This window comes from Rhipicephalus microplus, chromosome 2, assembly GCF_043290135.1.
Source record: "Rhipicephalus microplus isolate Deutch F79 chromosome 2, USDA_Rmic, whole genome shotgun sequence".
In the NCBI taxonomy this organism is placed as follows: domain Eukaryota; kingdom Metazoa; phylum Arthropoda; class Arachnida; order Ixodida; family Ixodidae; genus Rhipicephalus; species Rhipicephalus microplus.
Window position 1 is genome coordinate 273,307,323 of NC_134701.1, and position 16,375 is coordinate 273,323,697.

At 46.4% G+C, this 16,375-nt stretch overlaps 1 protein-coding gene across 1 annotated transcript in view; it reads right to left on the reverse strand.

Moving 5' to 3' along the window:
* Positions 1–5,851: 5,851 nt before the first annotated feature.
* The window catches only part of LOC119169326 (beta-galactosidase-like), a 31,830-nt gene continuing 21,306 nt past the window's right edge, over positions 5,852–16,375 (reverse strand). Inside the window, exons 11-17 of the mRNA XM_075881827.1 lie at positions 16,258–16,373; positions 15,449–15,526; positions 14,111–14,194; positions 13,024–13,131; positions 9,637–9,768; positions 7,555–7,785; positions 5,852–6,096 (exon numbers count right to left, since the gene is read on the reverse strand). Of these exons, the coding sequence (XP_075737942.1) occupies positions 5,875–6,096; positions 7,555–7,785; positions 9,637–9,768; positions 13,024–13,131; positions 14,111–14,194; positions 15,449–15,526; positions 16,258–16,373 (971 nt within the window). The 3' untranslated portion in view covers positions 5,852–5,874. The remainder of the gene's footprint in view (positions 6,097–7,554; positions 7,786–9,636; positions 9,769–13,023; positions 13,132–14,110; positions 14,195–15,448; positions 15,527–16,257; positions 16,374–16,375) is intronic.

The window sequence follows — 16,375 nt, forward strand, 5'->3', positions numbered from 1 at the left end:
GATGGGTTTGCTTCACCGCAATGTAGGTCGAAAAGCATCCGAAAAAGTTGAGGCCTTTATCGCCCAGGATAAGGCTCAACGTTTGTTTGACGTCACACGTTGCAATCAAGTGTGTATAAAGTGCCATTGATTGATTGATTTGTGGGGTTTAACGTCCCAAAACCACCATATAATTATGAGAGACGCCGTAGTGGAGGGCTCCAGAAATTTTGACCGCCTGGGGTTCTTTAACGTGCACCCAAATCTGAGCACACGGGGCTACAACACCTCCGCCTCCATCGGAAATTGAGCCGCCGCAGCCGGGATTTGAACCCGCGACCTGCGGGTCAGCAGCCGAGTACCTTAGCCACTAGACCACCACGGCGGGGCTGGGATTTCATTTGAATCATTGTGGCACCCTCTCCGAGGGCTAGCGCCTTACCAATGGGGCTAAACTTTTCTTTTTCTTGCCAACTGAACTAAACAACAACGCTAGCAGAGTGCGAATGTTTCTGAAGCATATGAATTCGCTGTGCCAACGATACAAGAAGAAACACCAGGAGAACGTGCTCTGTAAAGGTTCATTGAATTTCATAGCTTTATTGAATTCGTCAAGGATCAATAGATGCGCGGATGCCTCGACCTACTGGCATCCTCGTGCAAGTAGCCAGGTACTGGATTAAAGCTGTACTCTCGCTGTCTCTCTCACGTGCGCATCTACTCGATGATTAACCCTTCATGATGCAAGAACATGTTGCTCGGTTAACCTTCGGCTTTGTGAACACGCCATTAAAGCTGTGGTTTTCAACGCTGGTGATTTAGAGAAGCAGCAACTCGCGCGACGCTGTTTTTTTTTTTTTTCAGCAAAGCTGTGCGTGCCGGCCGTGCGCCAATGTTGGCGTTGCTGGTTATAAAACAGTTTAGCCAGGTGCTTTGATTTATTTGTGGGGTTTAACGTCCCAAAAACACGATATGATTATGAGAGACGCCGTAGTGGAGGGCTCCGGAAATTTCGACCACTTGGGGTTCTTTAACGTGCACCCATATCTGAGCACAGGGGCTTACAACATTTCAGCCTCCATTAGAAATGCAGCCGCCGCAACCGGGGGATTCGATCCCGCGACCTGCGGGTCAGCAGCCGAGTACCTTAGTCACTAGACCACCACGGCGGGGCTAGCCAGAGGCCTGAGGAAGGGCCTGAAAGGGAACATGGTCACATGATCGACTGTGGAAAGGTGTCATTGAAAAGGGGGTTGGGGTTCGCAGTGAAATAAAAAAAATGGCAGCATATCCACGGAGTGAATGATGGAGAGTGGGACGAATCATCCGTCCGTCCATTCGTTCTTGCTTCTGTCCGTCCATGCGTCCGTCTGTGTGACCGTCCGTGCGTCCATTCGCCCGTCCGTGCGTGCGTCTGTTCGTGCGTCCGCCCGTCCATCTGTGTGTCCGCCCCTGCGTCCGTCCATGCGTCCATCCGTCGGTGCAGCCATCCGTGAGTCCGTCCATGCATCTGTCTGTGTGTCCGTTCGTCCATCTATTCAACACTCCAAGTACCACCATCTCGCATCTTTTCATCATATATTCCGCATATGCACCGCCTTCCAACGGACATTCCAAGGACTAAACGAGAGGGGGCACACGCACACTTTCTTAGGGCTTGCGCTTCGTGTCTACTCTTCCCATCCTTAACCACCTCGAGTTCATGGTACATACAAGTTCACTGTATTCATTGCACTGTGGCCTAACGCTCGCTAAACCTTTCTAAAACCAAGGAGGTTATGCCCAGCGAGTATAACATAGCAACCCTTTCTTGTGAGATAATACTCAATGTACATGCCAATTGCTGCTAAGGGGGGATGAGAGACATGAGAATTCGGCTTTTAGTGAACGCGCACGCTGCGAATTTTTTATTGTTCAACAACGCACAGAAGTAATCTCTCACCGGCACCAACTTGTAAGACTGTCAAAATGTAAGACTTGTTACACACTACGACGACTACTACGACTACGAGGCACAAACGGGTGCTGCATTAAGGAGCTTCGCCCCTATAATACAATTTAAGTTTCGTTGGCGAAGCGGGTTTGAATGCGAGATGACAGGATGAGTAGCCGTGCGAGCCACTTGCCCCTTTTCTCTGGCACGCGCGCGCCTGTGGAGGTCACGACGCGCATCTGCGTTGTCACGTTTGTAGAAACATACCCGAAACCTCGGGCAGCAGGACGCGGTTAAGTGCCGCACGTGACTGGTGGAAAAGCTTTCATAACCTAAGCAACAGTGAAGTAATATCCGGGTTTTTACGTCCCAAACCAACGATATGATTGTGAGAGACGCTGTAGTGGAGGACTCCGGGAAATTCGACCATCTGGTGATCTCTAACGTGCACTGACATTGCACAGCACACGGGCCTCTACCGCTCTGCCCTCCATCGAAATGCGACCACCGCGGCCGGGATGAAACCCGCGACCTTCAGCAACAGCGAAGTCATGTCATGACGTGCGACTAGTATTCGTCATACAATAACGTCCTTTTATGCCAATTTTAGTATATGCATGTCTAAGTAGACAACCACGAGAACATCTATCTATCTATCTATCTATCTATCTATCTATCTATCTATCTATCTATCTATCTATCTATCTATCTATCTATCTATCTATCTATCTATCTATCTATCTATCTATCTATCTATCTATCTATCTATCTATCTATCTATCTATCTATCTATCTATCTATCTATCTATCTATCTATCTATCTATCTATCTATCTGTCTATCTATCTGTCTATCCATCTATCTATCTATCTATCTATCTATCTATCTATCTGTCTATCTATCTGTCTATCTATCCATCCATCTATCCATCCATCTATCTATCTATCTGTCTATCTATCTATCTATCCATCCATCTATCCATCCATCTATCTATCTATCTGTCTATCTATCTATCTATCTATCTATCTATCTATCCATCTATCTATCTATCTATCTATCTATCTATCTATCTATCTATCTATCTATCTATCTATCTATCTATCTATCTATCTATCTATCTATCTATCTATCTATCTATCTATCTATCTATCTATCTATCTATCTATCTATCTATCTATCTGTCTATCTATCCATCTATCTGTCTACCCATCTATCTGTCTTTCCATCTATCTATCTGTCCGTCTGTCTGTCCGTCCGTCCGTCCGTCCGTCCGTCCGTCCGTCCGTCTGTCTGTCTTGTATGTTTGTCTGTCTGTCTGTCTGTCCAACCACTTACGTCTTGCTACTCTTGTGAAGAGGTTTCTTGGGCGAACCAAACGGGCAGGTGGAAGATTCGAGAGAGTGACAGGACGAGGAAGATGGAGGAGCTCGAGCGCCGATCTCGTGGTGCCTTACTTTGCGATGATGCTTGTTGTTCCCTTTTGTTGTCATCATTCCTTCATTATAACTGCCCCGGTCGAGAAAGATGAAGCCATCCTGGCGATCTAACAGGTGGGAACGAGCGGGTCGAAGTACGGCTTCAAGCAGTCCTCATAAACAATATCGTGTCCACGCCGACGATGGTCACCGAGTGGCGTAACCGGTTCAATGGCGTTATTGACGGCCGATGTGCGCTCTACCACGCGGTATGGACCATAGTAATTTGAAAGTAGCTTGGTAGACAAACCAGGTGCACAGGGTGGTACATACGGCCTTACAAGGGTTCCAGGAGTTCTAGAACTCTGCGGCAGGAGGATGGTCGTCATCGCGGGCCTTTTTCTGGCGTTGCTGGTCAGCCGTAATAAACTGCTTCGCTAGTTGGCGGCATTCTTCGGCGTGACGGGCGGCTTCAGACATGGTCGTGCACTCAGATACATCTGCTGCGTACGGCAGCAAAGTGTCAATTAAGTGCGATGGTTGACGTCCGTATAGAAGGTAGAATGGGTAAAACCGGTGGTGACTTGGGTAGCGGTGTTGTACGCGTAGGTCGCAAACGGAAGAACCAGGTCCCAGTTCGTTTGGTCAGATGCCACATGCGTCGCGAGCATGTCACCCAGGGTCCGATTAAACCGCTCAGTCAGGCCATTCGTCTGAGGGTGGTAAGCAGTACTCATCCGGTGTACAATAAGGCACTGACGCAGAAGTGCTTGGATTGCGTCGGATAGAAATACACGGCCCCGGTCACTGAGGAGCTCGCGAGGAAGGCCGTGACGCAACACGAACCGATGGAGGATGAAAGATGCGACGTACTGAGCAGTCGCCCTAGGAAGAGCAGCGGTTTCGGCGTACCGTGTCAGGTGATCTACAGCAACGATAGCCCACCGGTTACCTGCTGTGGTCAATGCCAGTGCTCCATAAAGGTCGATTCCGACGCGATCGAATGGGCGGTCAGGACACGCAAGCGGCTGTAGTGGCGCTGCTTCTGAATTCGGTGGCTGTTTTCGTTTCTGACACTCGTGGCACACGCGAATAAACTGTCGAACAAAAGTAAACATCCCACGCCAGTAGTACCGCTTCCTTAAACGTTCGTAGGTCTTGAAGACACCGGCGCGTGAGTGCATTGCGGGTCGGAGTGAAATGATGCACAGATTGTAGAGCGCAGCTTTCGGGGAATAACGAGCAGCCACTTCCTGCCGTCTGGTGACTAATTGCGCCGGTACAAGAGGCCACCTCGAATGGTGAAGTGCGAAGCCTGGCGTCGCATTGCTCGAGTGGTGGGAAGTGTCGGTATCCCAGATAAGACGCCCAGAAGCGAAGTTATTCATGGATCGTCGCACTGTGCAGAGGTCATTGTGTCGATGTCAAGAGCGGACAGCGCGTGTTCTTTAGAAGAAATAGAGGCAACCTCAGCGGACAGTGGTGATCGTGAGAGCGCATCGGCATCGGTATGTTGGTGACCGGAACGGTGCACGACGCGGATGTCATACTCTTGAAGTCGCAGAGCCTAACGAGCAAGACGACCTGATGGATCCTTCAGCGACGACAACGAACATAAGGCATGATGGTCTGTAACTACAGCAAAGGTGCGGCCATATAAGTGGGCGAAATTTCACAATCGCCCAAAGTATGGCTAAGCACCCTTTTTTGGTAACACTGTAGTTTACCTCAGCCTTGTTGAGCGTTCTGGAAGCTTCCGTCCGTTCGTCCGTGAGTCCTTCCGTACGTGCTTCTCTCCGTTCGTCCGTCCTTTAGTTTATCCATTCGTCCGTGTGTTTATCTGTATGTCCGTCCTTGCTCCTGTCCGCCCATTCGTCCGTCTCTCACACTAGCGCCACATGCTGAGTGAGCCGTACAACTAGATGATCGCAAGCGCTGGGCTGAATTGCGAATGAAGCGCGCAGATCCGAGCGGGATTTCTTTCGCCAAATTTGTGGCTGGAACGCGTGCGTCTCGACGGCAGCTGTTGGTGAGCGGAAATCTAGCGAGGGAGCACGAGAGGGCGCGAGGAAGTGCGAAGCGTTTTTTTTTTTTTTGACATCCATCGGTGATTGGAGGAAAGGCGGGCGCGCAGGATAAGTCACTTGAACTTCCGGTCCAATTCGCTAACTTCGGCGGAGCGAGAATTCTTGCTCCACGGAGCAATCTGTGATCTGTGGTTGCTCTAAATCTGCCATTGGAACACACAATTCACGCTCCCAATCCACCATTGAAATGTGATTGTTCTGCTCAGGGCAGAAAAGCTTGATCTGAATCTGCCATTGGAATTCAACATTAGTTCCGTTATATGAACGATGGCGGTGTCACAACAATGTTAGCGGCGTATGCATGAGCTCAACAGTCATTGCAGACGTCAGCTTATCGCGTTAAAACATTTCGTCGCACCATGACGATCCTTAAATTTCGGCAGAAATCTATATATATTTATTGCCTGCGAACCTTTTGTAAGAAATCTGTTGCGATGGTTTCTGTAGGGAGCACCCTTTTATTAGACAGACCAGTGCAGTGGCCCATCGAAATGTCGATTGGACACAAAGTCCACTGTGCACGGCCTGGATTTGCTGGAGTTGCACTGGACAGCTTCTTGTTCCAGCAGCAGGAGCAGGTTGGCGCCCCTCCTGAATAGCACCGACGGCACGTACAGAGCTTTCTGCGGGCCCGCCGATGTCCAGTAACGGCCAAGATTAAAGCCGTTCAGAAGGGCAGTACCCTAAAAGAGTAGACATAAAGACAGCTCCAGACAAAGCTGCAGAAACAGTCAGGCTATGCTCTGCGTTACTCCTCATCTAACGGGAACAAATAACATGTCGAAATAGTTTTTACATTGCACTGAAGCTTGTATGTAGTATTCCGGTTACGCTAAAGCGCAGCGTATACAATGCCAGGGAGCGTGAGTCATATATATATATATATATATATATATATATGTGCCGCCTCGTCAAGTAGCGCCAGGTATGGGATATGAGAAGCAACTAACCAACAAGTAATACAACTCATCTGATAATTCGGGAGGGCGCCAATGTCGAGCACGCCGTAATCTTGACGGAGATCGGTAGATGGCTCATATACCTTTGTCCATGTTGCGTTAAAATGTGCTTGTTGAATGCGAAGCATTTCTTAGCGAACTTCGGTGACTTTGAGCGTATCTATTTATCTATTTAACTACCTATACACATATCTATTTATCTAGCCACTTATGTTTGGGTGTTCTCGTGGTCACCCCCTTGATTTGGCGTGAACCAAAATTAGCATGGGAGGGTAAGATGGTTTGACAAATATGCCGCGCTGGTCAGGACATGAATATTGTCACAATCTCGTTGCATACGTCGTCAAACACTTCCCGCCAGACAGCGGCACTTACCCACGGGCGAGTATGTGCCACGAGAATACACATGAGCAATACCTCACACCGGTAGCGTCGACCCAACGAATTAGAAAAATAAATGTCAGAGTCCCAGCTGGAATCGAACCCAAGCATTCTGCCGGTAGCAATGAAGCATTGTACCACAGAGCTATGCCAGATCTCGGAACTACTTTTCAAATAGGCGCCAATCTTCTTGAACCTCAATGGTGATTGCACTGCTGCCTACACAATTTTATAAATTTTACATATGTACTCCTTTAATACAGCCGTCACGTCGGGTTAACGTAAATTGTGGTTAGTTCCCATGCGCTGAAGTTGACTTATGTAGCAGTGTCCAGGGCCAGCATGCTCGCGAGCATCAGCGCTTCACATCAGCTTCTGGTGTTGCTGATACGCATGTTCTAATTGGCATCGTTGCGCAAGTGTCAAACAAGTGATTATATAAACATCTGCAACTCTTCAACATATGTCTGTGCGTGCAACATTTGTACATATATTTAGCGTCATTTCATGACGTGTCGCTCAATAAAAGGAAATCGCAATACGGCCACCTTCCCTCCGCATGCTTCGCATAACGTCGATTCCCAGGTACGTGGGATCTACCGAATTTTTTTGTGTTGAAGCCATATAGGTAGCACCCAGTCGGTACAGCGGCAGCATTTCATTACGTCAGCATCTCATTGACTTACCGTAGATCAGATGATAAAGCAGTTAGCCGCTAACCTCACGCAGGGTAACATTCCAATTTCGTTTGCCCTTGCGCCATTTATGCGGCAGTCATTGTGAGGTTAAATAGACACGCACCTTTTTAAACATCTGGATGAGCAGGAAGGTGTCGTAGATGCGTTTGCCTTCCGGCAGCCTGAAATCGGCCGCGAACACCGCAAATCCTTTGTTCGTGACTGGCTCCCGTGGGTCCACAAGCTGCTTGAGCGCCCTGTAGTCCCGAAGCCAGCTGCCTTGGGCGAGGTTGATGGGCCGCATCGTCCATTTTTTCAGGACCATGGATTCGATAGTTACATTTTCTACAATGCCCTGTCAATAGAAAAAAAAGAGAAACAAATCCGGGACATTCATGTTACCCCGTGGCTGCTTACAGGTTTGCCGTTTGTGATTTTCTGATTACCTCCCTATAATTTACTCGGTAATCAAATAACCGATACAGACAACGCCATATTTATTTGTTAGGCTGCGCACTAAGCTGATGCATATCTCGGAACGCGCTCGCCATGATCTGGTTGTCTTATGGGTATCTGTTCTCGTATGGGCATCCACTTCAGTGGTCTAGCGGTCACGGCGCTTGCCTGCTGACCCGTTACTGGTCTCCGGATTGATTACTGATTGCGGTGGGAACATTCTGATTGGAGCCAACATTCAAGAGGCACGTCTGCTTAGATTTAGGTGCCCGTTAAAGAACTCCGAATGGCCTAAATTTCTAGGAGCCACTACGGCGTCTCTTTGTCATTTTTGTCATTTTTGAAACGTAAAATGATGACAATTTTCATTCTTCCTATACAGGCATGCAGCACGCATACGACTGTTACACTGTATGGTCCGTTTATCACCAACGTTCTCAACAGACACTTGATTTCTTCTTCATGTAAGTTTATACGGTTGGCTCACGCATGCTCTATACCACTATTATCGGCACGCCAGACCCCAAACGAGCTTGACTCCGATATTCTAAGTATATATGTATGCCGATCCCGCAGGCAGCGTGAAGCACGTGTCATGGGTGCCATACGAGCGGACTCTCCGTGCCTAGCCGGTCTTGTCTGACAGACATGTATTCCCTAATTAAAACTTGTTGTTTGGCTAGTTGGCAATTCGTCATGTTCTATATTTAAGGTAATCGGTGAGGTTACCTTAGCTTTAAAGGCCGAGGTAATCGCTGGGGACGATTACCTATTATTTCCGGTAGTACACGTTGAGAAGGGGCCCAGAAAATCTATGCCGATTTGTGAAAATGGTGTCCTCGACACTTGAACAGGACGCAACAGGCCAGTTGGCTTGACAGGTGGCAGTTTGCGGCATTGGCAGTCTACACAAGTCCGCACGTAAGTTTTCACTGCCGTGTCAAGTCTCGGCCAGTAATAGTTCCGTCTAATCCTTGTCAATGCCCGAATGTAGCCCAAGTGACGCGTGGTCGGCTTGTTGATGATAGGCATGGGAGACCTCACGTCGGAGCGATGAGTAAATCATGAGTAAGTAGCCGCTGCCACTATAGGTGGGAAGCTTCTCTTACGGAGTACGTCTCTGCGCAAGCAGTACGATGCCATCACCATTGTAAATAATTTGGCGTGCTATTGGTTAGCCTTTCGAGGAAATGAATGAGCGGTACAGCACTTTAGCGCCGTTCCACTGTTGTTGTGAGAAAGTGGCAGTGTCGACGACGCCCAAAAAAGATATGTCGTCGTCTTGGTCTTCTGTTTCAACAATATACCGAAAAAGGCATTCTTTATTGTGATATAAAAAAAAACAACAACACTCAGCCCACACCATAAACATATATCAGGTAACTTATTGATCCTTCTGCAGGATCACTTAATTGCCTGCTAAGACAGTCGGCATCAGCAAGCCGGCGTCCTGATTTATAGGTAACAAAGTAGAACTCTTTGAGCCGAAGACTCCAGCGTACGAGACGGCCGGATGGGTATTTAGAATTCCTTAACCAACAGAGCGAATGGCGATTGCTGATAACGGCGAACGAGCGCTCGTACAAATACGGGAAAATTTTCAGGAAAGCTCATACCATTGTTAGGCGTTCTTTCTCGGTCATCATGTGTAGTTGGCTTCCGTTCGGGACAGCTAGGGATGGCATGTAAGCTAGTGGATCGCCAACCGAGATGAGTGGATACTTCAGAGCTATACACATTCACAACTGACCTTGGGGTCGACGATAGCTCCCATGTTTATGCGCCCCTGGTTCTCCACGAGGATGGACAGCCTCTGCCCGGTTTTTATCTCGATGATGGCTTCGAACAACTGGTCGCTACGGGAAATGATGGCCTTGAACACCTGGAAAAAAATTCAGGTTAAAAAAAAACCCTGAATGCTTGGTCACTTAAAGGGGCCACTGGCCAGGGAAGATCGTTTCAAGTTATCACGGAACTAAAATTTTCGCCAAGTATAGATGAAGTTATCGCACAAAACGAGCTCTTGCTCCTTTTGCATCGTCGCGGGCATTCTGAAATTTACGCAGTCAGTATAAAGGAAAGACCTGGCAAGGGATAGTGAAGAGAGGAGAAGAGATATACAAAAAAACGCCACATTCTCGAGATATGAGTATACCAATGCCAACGACAGCAATGTCGGAGAGCTTCTCTCCTTGTTGAAGAAGTAAAATCACAGTTTCGCCACAAGGGCGAATCAGTGGATGAGATAGCAACAAATTGCGATATTATTCGATTCGAGCCAACTCTTTTGGATCCGATATCACCTAACTCTAAAAAAACGCCGATGTAAGAGAATACAGCCGTTACAAGGAGATATACTTTTGCACCATCTCCTCGTGTTCAGAGCGCAGCATGTAAAAGGGCGCACGTGCCGTCCGCGTTAATAGAGGCTTTTAGCAAGCTACGGAAACACTGTACGGAAATACAACACGGTTTCTTTCCGTATGCGCGTACAATGGTCGCGCATGCGCACTCGTCAGCCGGTTCCGTGTTGCCGCCTTTCCGTAACGTGTTTCCGTAGCTTGCTAAAAACCACTAATGGCTGCAGAGATAGCACGCACGCCAGCGCCCTTAAAATCAAAGTTCACAGGTGCAGCTCAAGCGACTCCCCCCCCCCCCCCCCTTCGCACCCCCCCCATGCTTGTTCAAGATGGGTAGGCGTTTCCTCTTTGCTTGAGCACTCGATGGCAGGAATAACATGCGTGGTCATGTTATCGCATACGCCCTGCGAGCAACGGAGGTAGGCCGGCTAGTTTGATCGCTGCTTCAGCCGCGTACATCACTAACACTCGCGCGCTTTCCCCAGCGAGTATACAGAAAAATACGATGAACAGGGGGAATGTTATCAGTTTAGATTTTATACGGAAAACGACAGCAACGGCGACGCCGACGACAAAAACGCGTCGAGAGTGACCATATAATTACTGTCGCAATTAAGACCAGTATACATGCCCAGCGGCACTCGAAATTGAACTCATTGTTTTTCGCAGCGGTGATCAAGTGGTTAGAGCTTTTGGCTCCCGCATCGGAGGTGGACGTTCTATCCACGTGACAATCACTGCGGTTGAAAACTGTGCGTAGGTGTGGCCGCTCAGTGAAGAATTTGGGAAGAACGTTTCTGTATCTCAATTATCCGTTTTTTTTACAACATACCAACCAGCCGAGTTCAACTCCTTTTTACTACAGAAAAAGGACATCGGTTCGGAAAGAGGGCAACCTTTAATCGCCCGTAGATACAAGATCCGCGCTCAAATTCTAGCCCGTATGATTTAATCTAAGTTGTTGCATAACCAGTGACGTAACTTGAGCGCCTATCTTTACAGACGTCTCTGTTGTCTTTCCCCCTTTTACTTTCATGTGTGCCGCGCTAATACAGGCCAAGTTCATAGATAACCGACATCGCCCGATTCACAACTCTTTTTTTTTTAAAGTTCAGGAAATTTTCCAAACACCAAGCACAGCTGCAAGCAACTGCGGGAAGCCCTGGTTGATAAAGCAAGCGCAGCGCGAAATACGAAGAATTTTAAGAAGTTGAACAAGTTGGTATATGCATGGTTTTCTGATAAACGACCCTGGCCGCGCAGACATGGACCCCAAAAAAGAGACGAAGACAACAGGAACGCTGATTATCAACTGAAGAGGCGCTCTGCGGCGGAAAAGAATAATCTTCTCCGCAAGAACGCAATAACTTCCCTGCGCGTGCGCAGGCGTGGAGCGCTACCTGTTAATCCGGCACGACAAAATGAGGAGGAGGAGGAGGAGGAGGAAGAGGAGGAGGGGGTTATACTCGAGAGATAACTTGTCGGGAATTTCTACTCTCCTTATGCCAGTTTTTATTTTTTTTATTCATCAGATACTGCCGGCTGCCTTTTGGGAGCCATGGCAGGAGTGGGTACATCACATTACAATGTTACACATTGCATCGTTTCAGTTGACAACCGAAATAAAAAAAAGAAAAAGAAAACAAATGCACATATGTCTAATGATAACAACACATGCGGCCGAATGTGAACTCAAGACGCGAACATAAAAAACAAGCCCAACAGCATTTGCAATAATACACATTTGCAATAATACATGTTAATCGACAACTGGTTCGCGCATGCTCTAGCACTTCCATCGACATGCTGGGCCTCTACCACAAGCAACGTGTCCTTATTCTTGTGCTCATATAACATTGCAAATTGATCGAATTTCGGCGTGCATTCACATTCTCGGGCAATTCAGTTATTAGTTGCAGTGGTAGCGTACGCATTCGCCAGCCATCGATGCACTTGCTTAACCATATATGCCCATGGTCCTACTTGTAGGACACTGAGACCTTTCTCTATAAGCCGAATGTTTTTTTATGTGAAAAAGGTAGCGCCACCTAAGGTGTGCTTATGATGTCCCGTCCTCGTCACATGGTAGTTTAGCTGATCATTTGTGCTACAAATGACCGCATGTTTGCAGTCACAAAATGGCTATTTCGCGTGCCTGTAGCTGAGCGCCATACCACGAAAAAAAAAAAGATATAAGTAGTATACAGTTAACTTGTTCGGATACTGCCGATATTTTTGTCGATTGTTCTTCAGTTATCGAGTGTGCAGTAACTTTCGTATGACAGTGATAGGCGCTAATGTTTTTTGCTCGCGGTGTGTCAAACATTGGTGACCTACATGTAAGATGGCTTCGAAACCATTCTTCGAAAAAGTTTTTTTTTTAAATAAAAGCTTTCTTCTGTTTTCTGAGTTCGTAGAAGCAACAATTTTGTGGAAATGAATTAGTTTTGTTAATTTTCCTAAGTTTGGACATATATGTGTAAAGAAGTGCCTGATTATCAGCGTAGAACCCCCCGTGAGGCGAATTGACAAGTTGGGCTGCATGCTCTCATGAGGGGGGCAGGCGGCGCAAAAAGGGCAGCGCCCCCCCTCCCTAGCCTAATCACCTAGGAAGGGGGGGCGCGCAAAATTTGTTCCATACATCTACTAAAGAGGGCGGGGCATGTGATATGAACTTTCACCCCCTCCCCCTGATGCGGAACCCTGCGCACCCCTATGTCTGCGGCAGCTACCTTCTTTTATCATGAACGATGTGCAAGATTCACGCGGTAACTCACGTCATCGACGTAGATATAGCCTCGATCCCGTATGCCGGGCACCTTCAGAAGCGGGGACACCCCCACTTTGGACGGGGCAATGGTCTCGTACAGCATCAAGCCGTAGGCCTGTCGAAACGAAAGAAAGTTGGAAGCACACGCACACAAAATTGATCGACTAACATATTTGTCATAGTAATTGAGCGAAATCTGAACGTCAAATGCAAATGGCACAAGCTTGCACTTTTAGTTGATGCTTAGTTGCCTGGAAATGCCCACAAGTGATTTATACCTTCTAGATAAAACAAACAAAAGCTATTGTTCACATGTATATGGCTGCTTATGCACGTCCAGTCACATAGACCATTCGCTAGAATGGGAAAAACCTATATACGGTAATTTAGAAAGGATAGCTGCTCCTTGTAAGAAAAAAACCACATAAAACCGCGTTGTGCATTTTATTTTATTTAGTCCTTTACTTTCTTTATTTCTGCAGGCCAGCTGCAGGGCTATCCCAGGAGTGGGTATAATTATAACAGAAACCAGTACGCATGTGCCACGCTGTCAGCGTAATCCAAATAACCGGTAAAACACAGACGTCATGTGGACAGAATCCCATAAATGATAACAAAACAAAATAGCGTAGGGAGAATGATAAATAAATGCAGTTGACAGAGTGTGCGCTCAGGAACTCCTCTCTGGGTTAAGAGTATCCCGAGAGAACTCAACTGTCCAAATATAGTTAAAGGTCGGTGCTTCAGAGTCCTAAATATGTGGGAAGGAAAATTTTAATACTTTTATTCGTCATGGTTACCGCTCACGTGTATCACACCTGCATATCATATATCAACAATACCAAAACGAGTCGGCGGTTGTTGTCTTACGATAAATGTAGCTTTATTATTCCCTGTACCCAGCGTCTTGTTCGGTCTTTAGGGTAGCTTTTACTGGCTATTTCATCAATGTACGTAAATTTCATCCTTTTATCACAACTGCGGGAGTTTCCTCGCCATTGGGGAATGGATGCGTTGGGAAATTTGAGTTGCTATAATGACGTCAGCAGAACACGTAAGCGCGCGAATTATCATGAGTTTTCAGAACTTCTTACGTGGCCAACTCGCTCGAACGTAAGTGGGTAGGTCGATTGCACGGTGTGGTTCATCAGCTGCCGGAGTGTCTTCAGGCCGAACATCTGCAATGGTACACGCGTTCCCGGTGTTTTCAAAGCGGGTCCGATACAAACAAACAAACAAACAAACAAACAAACAAACAAACAAACAAACAAACAAACAAACAAACAAACAAACAAACAAACAAACACAAAGCCCACGACAACCTAAACTCATGAATACGTGTAGAGCACCAGTGAATTAACTCACACGCAGGGGAACAAATCATAAGTGGAAAAAGAATTTTTTTTAATGGCGAAACAATATATAATAACACAACCGTCCAACATGTATTTCGTTATGCATTGACTAATAAGCCGGTTTTCATAAAGAAGTAAAATTACGCACGTATTCGCCCAGATTCAGAGTGAGAGGGAGGTCTCAAAAAAAAAAAAAACGCGCTATTCTTCTAAAAGTACGAGTCAGCGCCCACATTTGGCTTGCGAAAAATGAAGCCCCTCACTCTCTTCTTTAGAATAAAGTTTTATTTACCAACCAACTAAACTCTCTTCTCAAGCTTTTTGACCAGCGAAATTATCAAAAATGAAACTGCGACAGGGCATAAAACTTTCAAATGCTATATTACGCAGTCAAGCGCGGGTCCCTTTTAATTGAATATGGTATAATATAACGCAGTCACGATCGCAGATTCCTCTTAAGTGAATAAGGTATAATATTCTACCAATTCTTTAATAAAAAAAAATCCCCGATGTTTCCTCTAATTCCCTTTAATATAGAAAGGCCATTACATAGTAATGCCTAATCATTGACATTTATTAAGTGCGCGCAGATACTCAAATTAATGCTATTCTAGCTTCAGGTATACCATTACAGTAATTTCTTCTGTTCGCAAGTAACTTGCGCAAGTAGACCTCCCAAAAACATAATTGCAGGCTAATAATTTGGTTAGTGCGTATATAGCACTCGAATCGACACTATAGTGAACTATAGGGCATTGCATCTATTCCTTCAAGTGCGTGGTTTATTGAGCCATTAACATGGATAGATCGATTTTTAAACTAAAATATTGACGGAGAAGCACTGTGCTCTCTTGCGTTTTAATTGTTAATCGTCCATTAGGCATTTTTGATCGCCACCATTTTACGTGTTACTAAGTAATTTATATAACATTTTGCAAGTTCGTTTAACTGTGCATGAACATTCAGAATGTTTATTTTTTTGAAAGGCACTTAAAATTTTAATCTATTCCGGCCTCATGTTAGCCTTGACAGCGTCCAACACAGATTGTCCACATAACATCCCCATGTTTAACTTACTCTTTTCATTGTGATGCCATAAAGAGCCATCTTTTTTTTCGGACGTGGTACGGGTGCTGTCACTCGGCCAGGATAAACCTGTAAATAGACGCCGCATGGTAGGCCAGCGAAAGAAATTGCGCTGAACTCATCAAGCGTTGTTTTAAAGGGAACAAAATGAAATTTTTGGCACACAAAATGAGATCAGATAAACATTTGTACACCGCACTAACGTGCTCTTTCACAGAATTATTCAACAACAACAACAACAACAACAACAACAACAACAACAACAACAACAACAACAACAACAACAACAACAACAACAACAACAACAACAACAACAACAACAACAACAACGTACTTTAAGAAGTGGTTATGCCGATGTGCTCTCCTTTGTTGGGGAGAGGACATGCGTCGCGATTTCTCGCATCTGTATTATAAATCGCATCGTGAGCCTGACTATACGCCCACCCGCAGGGCAAAGGCCACACGCATGTACCACCAATCAACCCGGTCCCGCGCTTTGTGCTGCCACGTTGTATTAAAAAACTTCTTAATCATCCGCACACCTAACTTTCCGTCCCCCCCCCCTCCCCTCGCGCGTTTTCGTTCTCTTGGAATCCAGTCAGTTACCCATAATGACCAGCGGCCATCCTGCAAACGCGTATACGCGCCCAGCCCAGCCCATGTCCATTTCTTCTTAATTTCAACTATGATATTCTTAACCCCCGTTTGTTCCCTGACCCACACTGCTCCTTCCCGTCTCAAGGTTACACCTATCGTGCATGAATCGCATAGCTCCGCAAAGATAAAAAATGTATACTGACCTTATCGATAAGTTCACGTATGGCCTTGAACTTATCAGTCGTGTCGCCAGCCTCGGTGAGAGGCGCGTCATAGTCGTAGCTGGTAATCTGTGGCTGAAAGGCACCGTTGTCATTGGCT